The sequence below is a fragment of the Agelaius tricolor genome, unplaced genomic scaffold, assembly GCF_023055355.1.
Source record: "Agelaius tricolor isolate 1412-34295 unplaced genomic scaffold, bAgeTri1.0.p SCAF_38, whole genome shotgun sequence".
NCBI classification, from domain to species: Eukaryota; Metazoa; Chordata; class Aves; order Passeriformes; family Icteridae; genus Agelaius; species Agelaius tricolor.
Window position 1 is genome coordinate 663389 of NW_027269298.1, and position 20552 is coordinate 683940.

The following is a 20552-nucleotide window of genomic DNA, read 5'->3' on the forward strand; positions in this document are numbered from 1 at the left end:
TCTTCCACTGCAGGGTTTATTTGCTTTACCACACCTGGAGCCAAGTCCTATATGGAGGTGTGGCAGGAAGCATCATGGCCATAGCCTGGTTTGCCTTCACACAGGAGATCCTAACTCCCCTCTTCCCGAGGATAGCTGCGTGGTAAGGCTCTTTATTCTGTGGAGGTTTGTTATGGATGTTAGAAATGAGAATTCCTGGGCTCTGTCCCAGTTTTGCATACTGGCTGTTGTGTAACCTACTTTGTTCCTCCATGTTTTCTTGTGCATGCATATATACAAAGGATCATATGTCCTTGGTAAGGGTGGGGAAGAGGGAATTTAATCAATTGCTACATTTTGTAAAGCCCTACTAAAGCTGTGAGGTGTGGCAGCCTGCTGGAGGAGCTTTGCAAGATGAACAGCAGACCTTTCTTAATGAATGTCTAATAACCCAGTCAAATTGCAAACTATTTACATGTAATATAGTCTGGAAATATTGCATAAGGAAAGAAAAAAAATGTTTTTTTAAAATGTAACAAAGCCTGAAGTGATAGAATAGAATTGTTAAGTAGAGCAGGTTTTGTTTTTTTTTTTTTTTTTTTAATCAAAATTCCAGTGAAGAAAATCTAATTATTTCCCCCTTTCCACCACATTGTCCTTTTTCAGGCCAATTTCAGAGTTCTTTTTAATCCGAGATACCAGCCTCATTCCTAACATCCTGTGGTTTGAATACACAGTCACAAGAGCAGAAGCAAGGTAAGTTCTGTTGGGAGTGGAGGAGCTGTTGCTGCTCTGACCTTTCTGTGCAGTTATTAATTAATTTTCTGATATGTAGCTGATAATTTTGGGCTGCTGTGGGTAGAATAGCTCGAAGTAAGGAAATACAAAGTTGTGGGTTAACGACTGCATCTGAAAGGTGAGTCTGGAGAGAGTGTGATTCAAGAATTTAATCTCATTTAAGTAGCATTTCAGCTCCTTGGCTTATGGTTTTTGCAAGCAGTTGTTTATAATCTTGCATCCCCATGTGAGCTTGTTTACACTGAAGATGGGGTGGGTGTTCTGGGGGTGTGGAGAGTGGGAAGGAATGATCAGCTTGGTGGGTATGGCAGGGTCACTTCAGTTTTGTGTGCAGCTAAGCAGAGGCACACTTTAATCCTCCTGTATTTGCCTCTGGTTTGTTGCAGCCCCCTGGGATGGGCTGGGTGTGGTGGTGTTTGCAGGGGTCCCAGGATGAGGGAAGAGATGAGAATCTTGACTCCATGTTTCAGAAGGCTGATTTATTATTTTATGATATATATTGTATTAAAAGAAAATTATATACTAAGACTATACTAAAAAATAGAAGAAAGGATTTCATCAGCAGGCTAGCAAGGAATGATAATAAAATCTTGTGACTGCTCACAGCCTCAACACAGGTGGCTGTCATTGGTCATCAAGTAAAAACAATTTCACATGCTGGGTAAACAATTCTCCAAATCACATTCTAAAGCAGCAAAACATGGAGAAGCTGAAACTTCTCAGGAGAAAAGATCCTGGCGAAAGGATTTTCCATAAAATGTCTGTGACAGCTGGGGTCCCCTGTGCTGCCTTGCAGGAACAGACAGCGCAAGCTGGGTACGAAGCTGCAGTGACGGGACCAGGGCGCGCTGCAACAGAGACGACAGACAAGAGCAGAGACCTGGGAGCAGCAAGGAGCCTTTTTACAGACGGACCAAAGGAACAGGCAGGGACCATACCCAAAACCTGAAAGCCTTTGCTCTGCTTTAGCAGCTAAGCTGGATGCTCCCTGATGCATGTGGGACCGTGCAGGAGTAGAAACTCATTTTGAACACAGATGCACATGGTTGGATGTACCATCGTGTCTACGTCAGGGGAGGGGGGAGAAAATGCCTGGTGTCGTGTTCGGGGGAGGGAAAACCAAAAATGAATCCTTTCTGTGACTTTTTTTTTCAGCATGAAATATACACACTATTTATTTATTTTTTTAAATGGAACTATTGTTTATGGGGTGGGTGAGGCGTTGATTGCGTGTTTTGCTTTTTTTTTTTACTTTTTTTTTTTTGGAAGAAGATGACAAAACTATAATCTCAAGTTGGTCATGTTTAATTAGGGCTTCTAATTCTTACATGGTTCTTAGGAGGGAGGGCATCTAGGAGGGTTGATCAAGACGGAAGGGAGAAGAAGACTTTCTTTTCTGCAGTCAGTTTGGGAGATCAAAATCAATTCCAACTGTACTTTGTACAGACAAAAAGACTATAAAGATCTGATTTTTAACACTAGTGACAGTTCTGCAGGGAATCCTGCACGGATAACAGTTAAGGGGAGTGTGTGTGTAAAACAAAGGAAAAACACAAATATACTGACTCTTATTTTTTTCCACTGCTGCTCCTGTTGTGTAATTAGCAAGAGTGTCCTTTTCAGAATCTCTTCTAGGTGGCAAGATTATCATACATATCTCACATTTATTCCATCTCTTCCTTTATACTTTTATTATCTCAGGGTTGCTGTGATCTGTACAGCTTTTGTTGTACTGAGTGTGCCGAGGGCACTGGGAAGCCCATTGGTTATAAGCAGTGCTGTGCTCCAGTGAGAGTCAGCCCAAAGCCTTACAAAATTCAGTTGCTGGTCTCTGTCTTAAGCACTGGATTTTTTTTTTTCTTTTAAAGCTTAAGGGAGGGATTTTTATGAATGAATATAGTGACAACCACAAAAGAACAAGGCAAATGACTAATAACTAGCTCAGCTGCTCTCTGAATTATTCCTCGAAGAGCCCTGTTAGACTCCATCCCTGAACTCCAAGTAGGGAATTTATCCTAGCAGAGGCTCCATCACAGTAGCTTGGTTGGGGTTCTGCAGCTGTAACCTTGAATGCTGAACTCCTACCAGCAAGTTTTGCTCTCCATCCTTCTTCCATGGCGATTGTGGCGCTCTGGGTGCTGTGTCTCTGTGGGAGTGTGCCTGCCATCTCTGTGTGCTGGTGATGCCTACGACCTCTGTGAGCCATCAGTGACCTGCCAAGGGCTATACTCAAAGTGCTTCAGGGCTGTGCATGGACACTTTCTGTATTTCTAGTATATAATGCAGCAGTTCAAGTGTAACTACAGAGAAGTATTTATTCAAAGCACAATTGACTTGAACTTTCACAGATAAAGGACAGCTTCTGAACTGGCTCAAAGGTCATCGGTGTGCCTTCGATGCAGTCATGAGCAGAGGTAAAATGACTGTCACATCTCAGTCTTGCTGCTTGTTTTCCTATCTCCACTTTAATCAGACTCCTGCATTATAAAGCTGCTTGAAGTCAGATTTTTTTTTTTTATGTTCATCCTGGTTATTTTTTTTTAAGTTTTCATCTGTGCCTGTTGCTATAGGAGTTTTGTGTGTTTGTGTGGAGCTGCTGTTGGACACCCAGACTGTAAACTGTAGAAAGTGATCCTGATTCAGGAGATCAGGAATGAAGGCTGTTTAAATTTCTGTATTTAAATAGCTACGGGTAGTAAATTATCTGTTTTCAGTTGGTACAGCAAGTATATATATATATAAATTTTTTAAGAACTGTTTAGCACTTGCATAACATAAGCAATCCTGTAATAACTGAAGGAGCCAAGCACTGGATCTGCTTTGAAGGTGCATCATAATCAAGAGGCATCTTGCAGCTTTCACAAGGACATTTGATGTGCCTTAGACCAGCTCTGTTGGGATGAGACAGGACATCAGGCAGGTCCCGTGACGTGGTGGTACCATATGTTTCAGTTTGAAAACTGGTACTTATGTCTTGCAAAACCATTCATTTTCTCTTTATATCTTTTGTAAGTGCACTGACAAAGCCAGAACAGAGATCACACCTCTCTTCCAAGGTTACTGAAGGAGTGGATTGTTTCAGGAGTGGCTTAGCACTTCCCCAGCCTCTCGAGCTGTTACAACAGACTGCTGGAAAAAATAAATACATGGCAACACCTATTGAGCATAGGGAAGAGGGTTCATCTCCTCATGGAGAGCAGTGCAGTGTAAAAAGCTGTTCCACTTCATGTTGCCTTCAAACCCATGCTTCCTACAGTAATTCTTAGGAGTGAGGGACAGGAAGAAGAGCTCTTGTAAGACACTGTAATAAACTCTCCTCTGTTCTCTCTGAGTTGTTTGTAATCTGCATCTTCTGCCTACTTTTGCTGTACCTTTTCAGAAATCTTTGCAATACTTGATATACAGTAGAAATTCCTTAGTGATTCCATGGATTTTCTTAACTAAATGGTGCTGTGCAGGAAAAAGATTTGAGCTCTGCCTTATTATCCTACACTTGTATGAAATCTCCTGCCACTAGTTTTCTGAAATTGAATGTTTTCTTTGGAATATGTGGCTTTGCAAGCAGATGCTTTCTCTTCCTCCCCTGTACTCAAGGGGGCTGGATGGAGATATGACAATAAAAGGAAGGTGACAGAATGCTGTGGTTCACTGTTCTTGCTGTCCCCATACAATCATTGTCCCGTTAAGGGCAGTTATGTAACTTCTGCAGTGTTTAAGGAGTTTTAAGCCTTTTTGTAGCATTTATCTGTTTATTGTGTCCCAGTTTATTCAACAAACATTTCCAAACTTTGCATGACATGGATCCCACTACCCAACAGTATTTAACACAGCTAACCAGCAAAACATGCAACACTACCAGGCTGTGTCAAAAATTGCACTCACCCCAAGAGTTATCTGAATATTTTCAGTCTATGAGTTTCTGAAATAATTTGTTCCAAATCAGTCGTTTTGTTTAGTTTTAGTTTCTTTAGGAGCTTTAGTTTCTTCTACTTAATGTGCCTTTAAAACAATGGGCATCTCTTGATAAAACAATCAGAAACAGGGAGAAGAGTATTCAGTAAGTCAACAGTGAAAAAATCTTGAAGATACAAACCAGAAGGACATCACATTTTAGAACTTGTACAATAAGAAAAGAGTTTTTAAAAGAAAAACCTTGTAATGATTTTAGTGTCCTTTCAAGCACTTTAAAAATCAACCTCATTCATCTGAATTTCAGCTCTGTGTTTTAATAAGGATGCATTAGGTGGTTTATGAATCTTGTATCTCTTTCAGTCTGCTCCCTGCAGCTGTACTCTGCTGAAGCTAGTGGGATGTCCAGATTTAGTTCCAGAATAGATCAATCCAATCTTCTGAGGTACAGTCCTCAGCAGCACATGCTTATGCTTAGGCTTTAATAGGCACTTTGCTTGGAGAGCCTTCCCCTTTGAGACAGAAGTGGAAAAGGGCCAGTCTCAAATACTTCAGTGGTGCTACTTGTGCTTGAAGGCATTGCAGACATGGAAAAATAATTCATCCCCTGGTAACAGAGGCTGATTCAGTATGGGGGGAGGATTACTTTAGCAAAATGAATTTTTTTTTTTTTCCATGTAAAAGGCTCCATAAATCCAGATGTTATTCCAGTAAGGTTTGTTCTTGTCTGTAGTATTTACACGATCACTTAGAGTTTGATAATACTGAGTATCCTCTTGCAGTTTTCAGTCTGATTGATACAGAGGAGTCACCAGAGCAGGGATTTCTGCTTGCAGGTCTGTAGTGCTCCTATTCATGCTTTTAGGCTGTCTCACTCCATTCAGGATTCTTCTAAAAGATCAACTAAATCCATGTAGATGATGTGAAAGTGGCAGTTCAATACAATCACTGGCTGTGCAGGTGAGTTTCAGTTAAATTTTCCTCTTTTAAGGTATGTTATTAGGTATAAGATAGAAGCTTTGAAATAACATCCTTTCAGGAAAAAAAAATGCCAAAGCATTGGCATGTATATGTTGAGAAACAAATTAGAATTATTTTTTCTTCTTTTACTTTAAAAAGCTTTAGTGCAAATTTTTTCATATATGTTCATCAAGGCACTTTGATCATGTCCCTTGCAATTATTTCCCTTTTAACAAAACAGGCCATCACACTCCTAATGCTTCTTATTTATGGTGGCATCCCAGCAGACACATCTTGAAGGGTGTGCAATTTAAATACAGAATTCCTACTGCAGAAAGAGCACTAGAATTCTTTATTACCATATGGTTTTACTAAATAAAAGTAGTCAGGAGCTTGGGTTCTGACAGATGGGTTGGAAGTAGTTCCTATGCTACCATTGTATGTTAATGTTTATATATAATCTTTTACTGCCTCAAGTTTGTCAACTGAACATAAAAACAGTATCATATGAGATCATTCTCTCACAGAATAAAGCTGACACAGATTGGAGTAGTATTTCAGTAAGAAATAACTCCCCAGAGTGGCAGAAAAGGTGCTGTGCAGGAACAGTGCAGAAAATAACCCTACAGCTTTCTTCTTGTTTTTCAAGATTTTCTGCCTTGTTACAGCAGAGTGAAAGAAGGGTTTCTGCAGCTGTTTTTCCTTTGCCCTTTAACAGATTTCAACTCTGTGGGCCAGGAATGGAAGTATGTGTTGGAGTTCCTGATCAGAATCATCCTTACTTGTCCACAGCTCAGGCATAACATTGTGCACAAAAAGCTGTTTCTGAAAGCAAGGTGTAAAACCACATTGGGTTAATGTGTGTGTCCTGAAGGACATCAGGCATGTGGCTTGTTAATAAAGAGTCAGCATCTTTTTCTTTTCCTCAGCTCCAAAGAAAGGTGCAATGGAGCAAGTGTCAAGCTAAATGCCTAGGAAATTCCTTCTCATCTCTGCAGATGTGCAGGTACCTATAGCCAAAGCTGGCAAAACTTACATGAGGAGAGTTTTGTAGAAGCTCTATGGGGAAAAAGCTTAAGGCTGAGCTGGATGATCAATGGTAGGACCATGGCAGGAAGCTTAACAAAAAGCCCAGAGCAAGAACAAGAAAAAGAACCTGAAACAGTAAAATCACCTTAGTTTGTATCAAGTCATGTCCTGTTGTTAAGAGGGTCAGTGTAAGACGAAGGAGATCCCAGTATCCTGAACAAGGGGAAAGGAACAGTCCTGTAGAGCCTGTACTGGTTGGAGTGCCTGGGATAAGTAGTGCAGTGTACTCTGATGAGACTGGATCTGCTCTGGCTGGACTTCCTTCTCCCCTTGCTGAAGTTGAATGATGAGGCTTTGCTCGAGCAGTAGAAAAATCTTCAGTCAAGACTGGAAGATGCTCTTCAGAAAATGAAACCAGGAAAAAGACTTGGTCTTACAGCAGTTCTATCATACAATAATCATTCCCTCTTCTCATGGACAAGAACTACCTTCCTCACCAAATGGATTTAGACACTAGCAAGGACTGTGCTTTCTGTATTCTCTTTCAGTAGTTTTCATAAAAATCATATTTGTGTCCTCTTTGAGGACAGGAAGGTGCACTTTGCATTGATGGGAGAGGCCCTCTCAGTTCTACTTTGGTTTGAGGCAGGGTTTCCTCTCACTACAGAGTCTGACATCTGTGGGTGACTATTCTGTAACATCTTGCTGAATACAAATGGTAGATATCTTCTTAGGTTCCAGGGCAAGCTCTTCTCGGAATTGTTTTCTGAGGAACTGGGAGCTTCAGTGCATCAGGGATAGCCCATTTAACTGGGGGGTTTCCCTCTTACAGTTTGGATTTGGGAGCAGCCTGGAGCAAGATCCTCATGTCTAGGAGTGCTTTCTCAAGGTAATGTGCCATGCGGGCTGCGTTTGTGTCAGCACAGCTATTGAAGGCTGAAATTGCAAAGTTGATGTGTTCCTCCATGGGGTTGTAACACACTCCGTAGCCATCTGGAACCACGGGACCAAAACACATCACACAATCTGTCTTGGCTGGGACCTGTGGAGACAATGTGATTAAAACCTTCTGACCGGTCAGAGAAAAATGAAACCATCAAATGGAAATAGCTCTGTCAACAGAGGAAACTCATCTCTAGAAGGGCCTTTGGTCACCCTCGCCTCCCACCACGTGTGCTGGATCCTACTATTTAGCTGCAATGTGTTTTCCACTGCATTTGCACAGGAGTGCTTCTCCCCAGGGTAAGCTTGTAGTAAGTCACAAGTAGAATCACTCAGTAAGAATCAGAGCACAGCACTTAAAGCTGTTCTGACGGCTGATTTCATTGATATCACTTTGATTTAGACACCACTCTTGGTGATCTTGGCTTTGGTTATGTTAGTGTTTTACGTGTCTGTGAGGGACTGTGGAAAGTGTAAGATCAGATCTGTAGCTTTGTGGGATTGGCAGCCAGCTTAGAAATTTCTGACCCAATGCAGATGAGTTTCTAACAGACAGGAACTGAAGAGAAACATGGAGAAGGAAGGCATGAAAAGGAACAGAGAGTGCTTTTGGCTCAGAAGAGTTGTACCTGGCTGGTTGAGAGGTTGAAGTGCATTGCAACAGCATAGGCTGTGTCCATGAAGAGCTCAGGAATGCTCACCAGGTCCTCGATTGCCTGGAGCTTCAGCCCCAGGAGGTGCCGGTCTATGGCATTGCCCCGTATGGCCTGGGGGAAAGCAAGGATGGACAGATGAAAGCCAGGCCTGAGCAAAACTATTTCTTTGGGTTAAAGAAAAGAACACTTCTAAAAAGTCTCTCAAGTTAGAAGGAAACCAGATGTTGCTTTTAAGACTAATAATCTTGATTGTAAGGACTGTGAAGTTAAACACACCAGTGCAAACAATCTTACAGTTCCTGCCCATGGACTCCCTCTGGTTTAAGGACTCCTTGTGCAACTTCAGTGTTTATAATCAACAATGATGGTAAGAAATGAAGCTATTGTAATATCTAATTTTCTCCTTTAGGCCAGTCACAAGGGACACTTAACACACCAGCTAGAGAGGATTTAGTCTGTGGCTTTAGAGCAATGTCAGATCAGACCTTTGCAACACTGATGGCCACACTGCTGTGTCAGGAGCAAAAGATGTTAAGGTCTTGTCTTTCCCCAGAGCTCTCATTTGCTGGGTAAAGCCCCAAGCCTGTCTGTATAGAGGACACTCACCATGTCTGTGTATTCCCTGTGGGCCTGCGTGGCTCTCCTCAGCAGGTCTGCTTTCTCCTGGTCCTGTGAACACACAAATCTGTTTAAGTTTTTCTGCAAAATGGAGAACCTAATTTTGGCTGTTCTCTAGGATGGAGGACATTTCTGTTATGTGTGTCTGTATGAAACTCATCTATATTTACTAGATTTAATTTTTGCATCATTTTGTTTGGCAGCATTACTTCATTCTGAAGAGTTCATCCATCAGTAGCAGAACTTAGTTTGAGTAGCTGAACAGCCTTACAAAGGACTTTTTGGTGGGCTCAGAAACATCCACATGATGTTTCCCAGGCTTTCAGTACATATGATAGAAAAGTCAAATCAAACCCCTGATGTGTAAAGATACTGCAAGCTATGGTTTAGCTCAATATGGGGTGCAGCCCTCCTTAGCTGAAACCAGATGACACAGGGTTAGCCAAATAAACAGCTTTTCTCTTTTCTGGATTCCTCTTACTCCACTTCTTTGAGATCCTCACCGATTTGTCAGGGCTGTCCATGGACTGCACAAACTTGAGGGAGTCCACGGAGGTGGAGCGGATGGTGTCGGTGCGGCCCAGGCGGAACATCCGCAGGGACGCGCTCTCGTACGTGGCACAGGCGCGGCCGTACATCCTGGGGCAGCGAGGAGAAAGGCACACGAGTGAGTCTGCCCTGCCACAGCCTTGTCTGTGCCAGCTTTAGCAAGCTCACATGTTTGAGTCTGTCAGTGAGGAGGTTGAGGAATGAGCTATGAGTGGTCTTACCTGTAGTATGCCAACTGCAACGCCAGCTGGATAAAAGCATCAGGGCTTATCTTCTCTGACTTGGGAAATCCTTTCCCAAATTGATGAAAGACCATGACTTTGATATCCAGATCTTCAACCATTCTGCAAGGAAAGAAAGAGGAACTGTTCCTTTGTGTGTTGCTCATTCTTGTAACACAGTGGGATGGATTTGCTTTCTCAAGGCTCAGAGGGAACAGGCCATCTGGATCTGACCTATGCAGGGACAGAGAGCTCCAGCACACATAGATCTCTTTGGGCAGCACCACAGAGGTAAGAAATTTTGGCCACTGCTGAAAATCTCCACCAGGTTAGATGGTCATGTGTATGTTTATACTCCAGTATTCTTGGCTGGATCCAGTAAAGCCTTGCTCTTTCTTAGCAAATGGGATGAATCAGTAATAATCCTTTTCTAGCACCTCTGTGGCAGTGCTTTTCAGCTCAGCCGAATGCTGTTGAGCCCAGAAGTCACTGGGAAAACTCCCTGGCTGCAGTGGGGAAAGCCTCATTTAAACCACTGACAGGCTCCAAATGGGGACAAGAATTACTCCCTCAGTCACCCATGCACTTCTCCATACTCACATGTTGAGGTTTTGCTTTGCCTTCTCTATGTCATTCTTGATTTCTGGGGTGATGTTAAACCGCAGCTTTTTGGGCATTGGTAGGTGAACTGTAGGCGATTTGCCTGTCTCAGGTTTCTTCCTGCACAGAGAAATGGTTCAGTTTGACCAGAGCTTTGGCACGAGGCCACAGCCTGGATAGAAATGCACAGGAAACCTTCCCTAACACCCTGTGACACTGGTCACAGCCTGACAGACCCCTCACAGTGCCAATAAGGGATCCCCAGTGCTGAGGAAAAGCAGGGGCAGGACTCACGTGAACTCCACGATGTGGTCCAGAAGAGCAACGATGGGTGGGCCTTCGGAGGGAGCGTGCTCATATACGAGACCACAGGAGCCATCTTCAGCAACGATGAACTGGGACAGAAGCATGAGAGGACAGTGTTGAAGACAGCCAGTATGTGAGGCAGAAGATACCCAGAGAGACCTCAGTGTCTCCCTGTCTATCTCAGAGCCTGTCCTTGCACACTGAGAGGTCTCCTTTAGCAGCACAGCAGTGGAATCCTTTCAGCAGGTGCAGAAGATCTGAGAGCACTGTTAAAAGTTCTGCAAAATTCCCTGGATAAGAGTGTGCTTGACATATTGGTGTGCTCAGTGCTCTAGCCACTCATAGAGGTTCAGTGGCTCTGGTTTACTGAGATGCACCCACAGTACAGGAATAATATTGCCACACGCTGGCTTACCCTTACTTTTCAATCAGCTGGAACATCTAAACTTTATCCCCTTGGTGAAGAGTTCCAAATAAGAACAAAACAGCTGAAAATACTGAATAGTTCAGCAGGTATGAGAGGAGTCCTCTAAAGCACCATTGCTACAATCTGCAAGCCAGGATATACCAACTAATGAAGGAAAAAGCTCCAACAGCAGCTGCTGTTGAAGGATCTTGGCAAGACTGAATGGAGAAGAGATCAGAGAGATGCAGTGAGATGGCAGTGCATGTTTCAAAAAACTAAACAAAATGCCATTGGGCAGCTTCTGGCAGAACCAGGAAAAGTGACAAGCCTGGAGGAGATCCAAGGAACAGATCTCCCATCGTTTGGGCTGCCTCTGAGCAGATGAGGCATTGTTGACCGCAGGCAGAAAATTGATTTATAAGGAACACAAAGACCTGCTGCACTGAATAAACGTGGGCAGAGGCAGAAAAGAAACAAGTCCCTGAGGCAGCAACAAATGCTGGTAACTGCGGAGGGAACCACAGGATCTCACACCATCAGCCACCACTCCTCATCTCCCTTGTTTTTCTACTCTCTTGAAATGAGGACCTTTGCTGCAAAAGGTTCCTGGGAGTTTTTAGACTTTTGCAGTCTCAGGAAACACCTCCAGAGCCACCTCTTCAGTACCTCTAGAGCATCAGTTCTTACCTGCAGGGTTTTGTCGAACCATCGGTTGCCGCTGTTGAAGCGGCTGCCGCCGCCGTGCAGCATCTGCGCGGCCACGCGGCTCTTGTAGATGTCCTCGGACACCCGGGGCATGGGGGCGTCCAGGCACACGGTGCAGATGCTCTTCTCAATAGCACGCACGGACTCCTTGTTGGTCTTATCTGGGAGAGAAAGGAACTGTGAGTAAAGTGGGGGTTGTGTCATTGGAAGGAGAGACATTTGAAAGGATGGGTTTGAAGGATGCGGTGTTGGGTTCCCACTGTACCTCAGTGGGGGTGTACACAGCTATTAAAATTGCAGCCAGCTGGGTTGTTACAGGTGTGAACATGCTGCATTCACCCTCCTTTTTTCAATTTTCTTACATCCTACCCATTTGCAAGGACACAAAAACTCTGGGATTTCACTAAACTTCATACTTTGAATCTGTACCTCTCAACCCAAAAATTACAACAGATTGCAACGATTGCTTCTTTAAGGTGGAAAGCTCATGTTATCTGTCCAAAACAAGCTTCCAAAAGAAAAAACTGAGCAGAGCACAGTGGGGAGGTTTGTTATTCAAGGATCTGCAGTGTTTGTTAGCACATGTGTGTTAGGGGCTCTACAGACCTTTCAGGAGGTTGTTGTAGGCTTTAGCCCAGCTGTTTCGGTGGTTGGTGGTGAGGATCCCAATAGGTTCTTTGTTTGTTTGGAGAGAGGTGTTCCAAATCTTCTCCAGCTGAATGAAGAGCTGGTCAGCAGTAAGGGGAGATCCATCACTGTTGTAAACATCTAGCTCAAAGAACTGAAAGTGAGAAGAGTGGACAAGGACAGAGACAGACAGTGAGAGAAGATAATTGTCCAGCCCCAGAAACCGGCAACAGCTACTTTGAGAAGGTAAGGCCTGGCTAAAGAACTCAGCTTGCAAGACTTTTGAAGGATGCTCAGAATTGAGAGACCCAAGTCCAGCTTCCTTTGCAGGGCATAAATACAGTCCTGGTTTTATGAAGCCATGGTAACAAGGACCAAGGAGGAATTCCTGTTTCTGAGACTAAGTTGCAGTGGGAGGGTTTGTTATCCAATTTTCACTTTCAGTTCCAGTTGCAGACATGGTTTCTGGGCTTTGAGAGACAGGAATTACCGGGACAAGAAACAGAGGAAGGAAGATAGTATTTTTCTGCCTCTAGTCTGCTGCTTACATGTGGCAATTCTGCTGCTGGCCAAAGGGGATAAAAGGAGCAGGAACAAATCCCTGGTGAGAAAAACCTTGTGGGCAGAGAATTTGTTATTCCCTTTCCTCTGTATAACAACTAGCAAAAGGGACACCTGCACCTCAGCAAACTTGAAAGCCCAGCAGTTGCCTTACCTGGAAGTTGTGAACAACTGTGATGTGTCTGGACTGCTTTTTGCCTTTGGCATAGTTGACAATGGAGTCCCGCTTAGGCCCGGGAATGCGGCAGGATGAGAAGATCTGGTAGTACTGGTTCATACAGAGGGGCTTCCCACCCATGTACTCCACTGGAAGGGTCTCACTGGGCACACAGCAAGGTAAGGAGGAAGGAGAGAGAGAACAGGTCAGTGTGAGCAGGCCTGTGCTCCCTGCACAGGTCACAGGCTCTGCCCTGCAGCTGCACTCCCTGCCTCCCTCTGGCAAAACCTAAAGGTATTGGTGGCATTAAAAGGGGCTGTCCTTCCCCATCCCTAGCAGCTTTCTTAGTACAGGCTACAAAAAAAAAGTCTGTTTGCTGGCCTTTCATTTGGGAAGGGAAAAACACTGTCCTTTCTGTGACACCAGAGAATCAGGTCTCTGGACCTAGTCCATGGCTGTACCTCTGAGTGATGAGTATCTGATGTGATTCATGAACTAGGCAGGGGCTCAATCACTTGCTTCTGCAGTCATATTCCAACCACCCTGAACTTTGTCTGACTATTGGTGTTGGTAAACATATTTTTGGACTTTAAATAAGGTGTGTCCAGCAGAGATTTGCTGGTCACCAAAAGAAAAAGGGTAAGGGAGGAACAAATGTCTCTATAGCTCATTCCATCTAGCTAGGAGGTGAGAAACACCAGGAACCCAATGTTAGAGACTCAAATTCCTGCTGCCTGAGCTGTTGCTTGTCCTGTGAGCAAACAGAAGTGCAAAGCTCTGTAAGACTGTCAGTCGTGCTCTCTCCCTCCAAGCACGTTCCCATGGAAAGCAATGAAAGCCAATGAAAGCATTAAGGTAAACAAAGAACATGAAGACAGAAGAGTAAGTTTGCTTTTTTCCACTGGAGGGGACTGGGGATTACAGTATCTCTTCCCAAATCTGTGCTGTCATCTCTTGCCTTTCTATGTGGGAGATTTATGGACAAGGCTCGGCCTCTCTGTGACGTTAAAGAACGTGTGAGCTCTCAGGAGGGTCAGTAACTCACTTGTCAATCATGGCCTTGAAATCCAGGAGACCCTCGATCAGCTTGGCAGCAAACCTGGAAAAATACCAAATGTAACAAGCTGAGATCAGGCAGAGATGTGTCTGGGGCTGAGGGAGGAGCTGAGGAGGATTAGCAGAGCTGTTCTCTGCTCCTCAGGAAGCTCAGCCTTTCTGCCAAGCCCCTGTTGTGCCCATCTCTGGTTCACTGACACAGCCACTCTGGGCTGTGATTTGAGATTGCTGGATAGTCGTACTGTGTGGCACTTTCTTTTTTTATGTGTCTTACTACACAGCCAAGGAACTCTGGACAGCTTTCAAGAAAGGATTGTCATGCATTAATGACCCTCTAACAGCAGTGTTTGCTACTGATGTGTTACAATTTTATCACATCTGAGTTCCGATTCTCAGCATTAAAACAGCACCAAGGATTTCTGCCCTTCCCTGGCTAGGGGCCACCCTGGAGTGTCAAGCCAAGATGCAGCTGTTTCTCCCTGCATCTAAGACACCACTGGTGACTGAATTCCTACCCCAGTGAACACCCTGCTGCTAGCATAACTCTGGCAAACCTTCCTCTGGCACTGAGGGCTTGGAAACAAAGCAGATGTGCTGCATGAGGACACTGAGGTGTTGTGTTTACCAGGATCAATGTAAACAGTGCCAATGCCAGCTCCCAGCAGGGCTGTGACATGCCACATCAAGCTGCTTAGCTAGAAGTGACCTTCTCTTAGCTAGATTGGCCTTCTCTGACATGGGAGCTCCCACCTGTCCCTGAAGGAAGGAGGCAGGAGGTCACAGGGACAGGGGGTTGTGTTGTTGGCTGAGTGATGTGGTGCCAACATTTGGCATTTGCAGGCAGTGTCCTTTAGATTGGCTCAGCCTGCCCATTCCAGGGAAAGATCAAAGGACACAACTCCAAGAACCTAAGGGTTCTGTGAAATGAGACATTCTGCAAAGTAGTTTTCAATTAAAATTCCTCAGTCTTACTGTAAAACACAAGGGAAACAGAAGTAAGAGTGTCTGTGTTCCTTTCCAGAGAATTAACAGCCTGGAAGCAGAGTTTGGGCTCAAGGAGACAGGAGAGGTTGGTTGGCTTGTTTTCAGCCAGCAGTTTTGCCAGGTTAAGGAGTAAAAACCCACCACTTTCCAAAATTGCCTTTTGCTTTTGGAAGCTTTAGTTTCAAGCTGCACTGTCAAACTTCTTTGTGCAGCAACAAACTACGCAAACACACATTTAAATTCTATTTTAAACAGGAGCCCACCTTCTTATGCAGCTGCTGAATTCCACTGGTTGGGCACTTGCAGCGCTCCAGATTATTTGGAAAACTTGAGAGTGCATAATACGACAGAGAGCTTTCAAGACATTTGTGTACTCTTGCAGTGTTGTGAGGCTAATCCTGTGCTCAGGTGTATCGAGGGGTGGGAGGGAGGATTTGTTCCCAGCCTCATTGATCCCCTGGCTGGTACTTGTGATCTGCCAGGGCAATGCTGACTGGTAACTGTGGCAAAGGTGCCTGTGTAAAGGTCAGTGCTGAAGTTTTGCAAATGGATTCAACACACACTGCTAGTGGTGGTTAAAATTAAAGGGAGCCCACGAGGAAGAGAGGGCATGGCAGGGTCTGATTGCAAGGAAAAGCTTGGAGTGGGAGGGCTGGTCACTGTGGTTTCCCAAACCATGAATCACAATAGGGGACAGTCCCGGTCAGGCTCCTCCATCCCTATAAACTACAAACTCCAGAGGCATTTCTGGGTGATTTCCTTTACATGCCTGGGCTACTTTCTGTGCCTCCTTTAACTGCACACACAATCACAGTGCCTCCAATACATCCTCACAATGTCTTCAGCCAGTGATGGGACCATTTTGCAGTGAAGATCTGTGCTTGAGCAAAGACCTCAATGTAGTTCCATAGTTCCTGTTTAATACCTGAACCACTAGACTCTTTGGTTTTCTCCCCTGATGAAATATTTAGACTGGTGCAACCAGGAGTTTGCTTACAGCCTGGCAGCCTTATCCTTACAGCAAAGACAGCTCAGTCCCGGGGACCACATTACTCATTCCCAATCTGCCTTAATACCCTCATCCCTGTTGAGCACAAAAAGCTCATCCCACCTATAACCTAAGGGAAGGTAGAAAAGGATTTTACCTGAGCTGACCTTGTCGATCCAGAAAATCCTGCTTAGGTAAAACCACACCTGGGCTGGAGTGGACCACAACTGGCAAGCGATATTCCAGGTAAGCTGTCTTCAGCCACCAGTCTGAGAGCTGGGATGGAAAAAGAAAACATGCAGGGAGTTGCTGCTGCTGCTGCTGTCCAACCCAATTCTGGCTGATGCGTCTCAGCATCCTGCCCCTAGTTCTGTCCCACACTTTGCAAACAAAGGGGTTTGTACTATGCAGGTAGAAGGGGAAAGGAGGATTTGAGCAAGGGATGGATGGCTTTTGGTGCAGGGCTTGAGCAGAGGGTTTCCTTCAACTTCTTGAAGCAGCTGTGTGATGCTGACAGGTTCAAGCCTTCAGCAGCCAGAGGCAGGGCCAGTGACTCCCTGTTCTGCCATAATCTCTCTGCTCATCCAAGCCCTGGTGAGGAGTTTGCACAGCCTGGGGAGATCAGCAGCACATTGGTCAGGAAGTTGATGCCATTAAAACACAGATGCCAGTGGATGCAGCCAGGACAGGGAAGAGATGAACATCACCCCTCCACCCTCCCAGACCAGAGCTGGGCCCGGAGCCCTGACCTACCCAGTTCTCTGTTTTCCTGGCTCTTCTCTCCAGGCCTTTCTGCAGCCTCTCTCCGATGCCTCCCGGCTTGCGGAACTCGGCCACGAGCTGCTGCGTGTGGCTCAGCTCCTCGGGGCTGATGATGGGCTGCAGGGCCAGCAGGTACCGGTCCAGGGTCTGCTGCAGGGGGGGCACGGGCAGCTGGGGCAGCGCTTCCTGGTGCAGCTGGAATCTGCCCACGATCTTGTTTAGAGCTGTCTGCTTCAGCAGGCCACAGGGCCTGGCCTGCAAAGCACAGAGCAAATGTCGAGACAGAACTTCCCCCGAGGTAGCAAAGAACCTGGATCTAGGAGACCCCATCCCAGCCTCTCTGTGGGCACGTGGGTGTCCCAGCCTGGGAGCAGAGCATGGCTGTGTGCTGGGGAAGGGTGCAGGACATCCAGGAAAGCTGTGAAAGAGAAACTCCATCTCCAAGATACCTATTCTCGGCTCCTCAGAGAAAATGCTGCCAGGATAATGACACATCTCCCCACTCTGTGGACACCTTCCAGCTGAGAGTCTCCGTGTGATGACAAAGTCAAACCCTTCCATCCCATGGTAAGTGGGAAGAAAGTTGTGAAAAAAATAATCATCTTATATACTATCCGAAACTTTCATTATTTCTTACAAAAGCATAAGGCTAAAAAAGCAGAACCCTTGTGCCAAACCAAACTACCCTTTTGGCTTTGAGGAAGCAGAATTTAGCTAAGTTTGGGGTAGGATTAAAATGCCTCTTCTCTGTCTATTCAGGAAACTGTGGGTGAAGCCAAAAGGCTCCTGCGATCCAACTGGGTCATGTGGGTAAAAAAAGCACCAACCACTTCCCTGGCTGGAAAAATATAACAGAGCAAACCCAAGTGCTCACCAGGAAATCAACTCACCAGTTTTCCCCAAAAAGAGTAACAACAACCTTTTGGATGAACAGGGTTGCACATTCTTCAGCTTGAAGATGTTTCAATAGTACTCTCAAGGTTTCCAGTTCCCTCTGTACCTCCCTCTCCCATGGATCTACAGAATCAGACACTCCTGCAGGACTCTGGACTTTGCATTGTCAGTGTACTGAGAATGCAAAGCCACTGAGAACACTCCCTTTGACTTCCAAAACAGTGAGAAAACAGCTGTCCCCACACCTCCTCCCAGCAGTTAAGCACAGAGAAGGAAGAGCTAATCTACAAGGTTGTCAAAGCCCCCCAGAAACTGCCCTGTTTTTTGGGCAGCTGGGTCTTTATGGGACCTGAGAAGAGCTGTGAGATTGAGGTTTGCCGAAGGAATGAGAAAAACAACAGGAGGAGGAATTACTGAAGCATGAAAGAAGAGTGGGACTGGGAGGAAATGAAAGGTGTTGATGACAGCAGCTTGGGCATACTGTACCTTCTGTGCTTGCTTCTGCTTCCTATCCATGGCCGGTAGGACAGAACAGACCGTAAAGCTCTCCCTGGGCCTGTGTGGGTCTCCTCTTCCACCTGACAATGTGCTGCCCCTGCAGGGCGTCACCTCATTAGCCAACTGCCACATGACTGCTGCGACCGGAGGGCTCCGGGGCTGGCACAGCCCCGGCAGGCGACGGGAATTATCAGATCACTGGATTGCGACAACTGCCCTGAAGGTGCCCCTCCGGGCAGCCGATCAATACCTGGCTAGAGCCTCTCTCTGACCAAACTCTGGGCTCCAGCGAGGGCAGGAGTGGGGATGTTGTTCCTTCAGCCTTTGCCTGGACCATGAAACTACTGTGGCTGTTGGGAGAGGTACTTGGACATAAGGCAGGAGAGACCCCAGTCTATGTCCTGGAGATGGCACCATGGGCAGTACCCTAACTGCTCTCACTCCTCATGCACGTGTGGTCATTATTGCAAGCTGAGATTTGGGGAGTTCTGAGTTGTCAACTCTTAAAAAAACCAAAAGTATCTCCATGGCAGGGCAATCAGAGTGCCATGCAGTCACAAAGAATATCAGCCCCTCCTTCATGTCTATCTAATGAACCGAGGGGCAGAAAGCACAGTCTGCATAGCTTGAATAGAGTCTGATGATCCCAAACAAACAGCTGCAGATTTTCCATGGGGTAACATTGAAAATCCCAAAACAAACCCATGGAAGCCACTGTATGTTAAAATGCGGAATGCATTTGTTACCTTCCCTCTTTTCTGTCCTCTGCTTGTTTGGTTTGGGGTTAAACTCAAGGATTTGGTGGGAGAAGGAACAGTGATCAGAGCTGAGGGGGCAGCTGGCAGCAAACAGAGGAACAGCCCAACCCTAACACAGCAAAGAACCTCTTCCAGAGCCTGCAAAGCTGGTGGGAAAGGAAATCCACCTACTAGGGGGCAGAAGGAATTTCCTAGCTCATTCTTAGCACAGCCACAGAATTGAGTACCAGGATGCCAGAGGTTTGTCTTTTATTTTTAAATCATAATCTGGAGTGCCTCTTAAGCCCAGAGACAGCTGGGTGCCCTGCCTGGTCCCTCAGTAACTGTGAGTGGATCCACACTGAGGCTGCTGTTCTGCTGCTCTGTCTCCTCCTGTCAGGACCAGAGAGGGACTGCAAAGAGCAGCTCCCAAGCCTGGTAGGGGTCTGACAGCTCTGCCCTGTGTGCAGCAGGATGGGCACGTTGGGAGGCACTGATGCCATCTGCCTGGGCTTCCCTGGCCCCTCCCTGTCCAGCAGCCACCTCCCTGCTGTCCAGCCCCAACTGGACATCCCAGAACAAGACAAGGCACTGGTGGAGAGGGTCCAGAGGAACACATAAAGATAATTAAGGGACTTGAGTATCTCTCGTATGAGGAGAGTGAGAGACTGTGAGTTCATCCTGTTTAATCTGAAGAAGAGGAGGCTGACAGGGAATTTCAACAATCCATATAAATATCATCAAGGTGGGCGTCAAGAAGGTGGTGCCAGACTCCCTTCAGTGGTGCGCAGTGACAGGAGAGGAAGCAGTGGCCATGAAATAAAACACAAGAAGTCTGCCCTCATTGCGAGGAATAACTTTTTTACATTGAGGATGGCAGAGCACTGTCCCCTAGTGCCTGCCCAGGGATGGTGTGGAGTCTCCCTCTCTGGAGACACACCTGGACATGTTCCTGTGTCACCTGCCCCAGGTGACCCTGCGTTGGCGGGGGTTTGGACAGGGCGATCTCCAGAGATTCATCCCTTCCAACCCTGACAATTCTGGCACTGTCATCTCCGCCCCGGACAGCTTTACCGTGCACGCTGCCGCCAGGCACGGGAAGAAACCAGCGGGCCTGGGGGACTGACACCGGCAGGGTCCCTGCCCCGCTCCCGGGGAAGGTGGCACCGAGCCCATCCGAGCGCACGGCCCTGACCGGGGACCTGGGCTTGTGCTCCGGGCCGGGGCGTGGGGCCGGACCCGACAGCGGCACCGCCGGGAGCGACCGTGTGCGCTGCCCCCGCTAAAGGCCCCGCACGGCCCCGGGCTCGCCGCCGCCCACTCTGCCCGCTGCCCGATGGAGCGATCCTCGACCGCCACCTCGCGCCCCGTCTCCGGCCGGTCCTGGCGGAGCCGCCCCTCCCGGTGTCGCTCTTACCGCAGCCCTGGCCACTAAGGCGAGCATGGCCCCGCGCCCCGGGCCCGCCGCAAGGACACCCCGGCCGCCGCCGCCGCCGCTCCACCGCCCCGGGGCGGGGCCGGCCCGCCGCCATCTTGGAGTGGGGCGAATCCCGCGGTGCCATCTTTGGGAAAGGCAGAGTGATGCTCTGAGCGGAGGGAGCGCCGCGGCC

General features: G+C 46.6%; 2 protein-coding genes across 6 annotated transcripts in view; one reads left to right on the top strand and one right to left on the bottom strand.

Annotated features, from left to right (window-relative positions):
* DOLPP1 (dolichyldiphosphatase 1) overlaps positions 1 to 4413 on the top strand; it is a 16897-nt gene extending 12484 nt beyond the window's left edge. For 2 of the 3 annotated variants that reach the window (XM_071454104.1, XM_071454105.1), the window contains exons 6-8: positions 14 to 142; positions 646 to 735; positions 1574 to 2358. In XM_071454104.1, the coding sequence (XP_071310205.1) occupies positions 14 to 142; positions 646 to 735; positions 1574 to 1610 (256 nt within the window). In that variant the 3' untranslated portion in view covers positions 1611 to 2358. Of the gene's footprint in view, positions 1 to 13; positions 143 to 645; positions 736 to 1573; positions 2359 to 3125 lie in introns of those variants that run through there. The other variant, XR_011683657.1, reaches the window with a different exon arrangement.
* CRAT (carnitine O-acetyltransferase) lies at positions 2011 to 20531 on the bottom strand. Of its 3 annotated transcripts, XM_071454101.1 has the most exons (15): positions 20360 to 20479; positions 18194 to 18302; positions 16805 to 17068; positions 16209 to 16327; positions 14069 to 14122; positions 13021 to 13186; positions 12285 to 12459; positions 11661 to 11839; positions 10556 to 10656; positions 10262 to 10381; positions 9662 to 9784; positions 9395 to 9530; positions 8880 to 8942; positions 8247 to 8384; positions 2011 to 7717 (listed from the first exon to the last, which is right to left on the bottom strand). In XM_071454101.1, exons 2-15 carry the CDS (start codon positions 18221 to 18223, stop codon positions 7502 to 7504), a joined length of 1884 nt encoding a protein of 627 aa, XP_071310202.1. In that variant the 5' UTR covers positions 18224 to 18302; positions 20360 to 20479; the 3' UTR covers positions 2011 to 7501. The 3 variants fall into 3 exon arrangements, with proteins under 3 accessions (XP_071310202.1, XP_071310203.1, XP_071310201.1); XM_071454102.1 differs by lacking the exon at positions 18194 to 18302 and having other exon boundaries at positions 20360 to 20531; XM_071454100.1 differs by lacking the exon at positions 20360 to 20479 and having other exon boundaries at positions 18194 to 20317.
* Between the last annotated feature and the right edge of the window lie 21 nt (positions 20532 to 20552).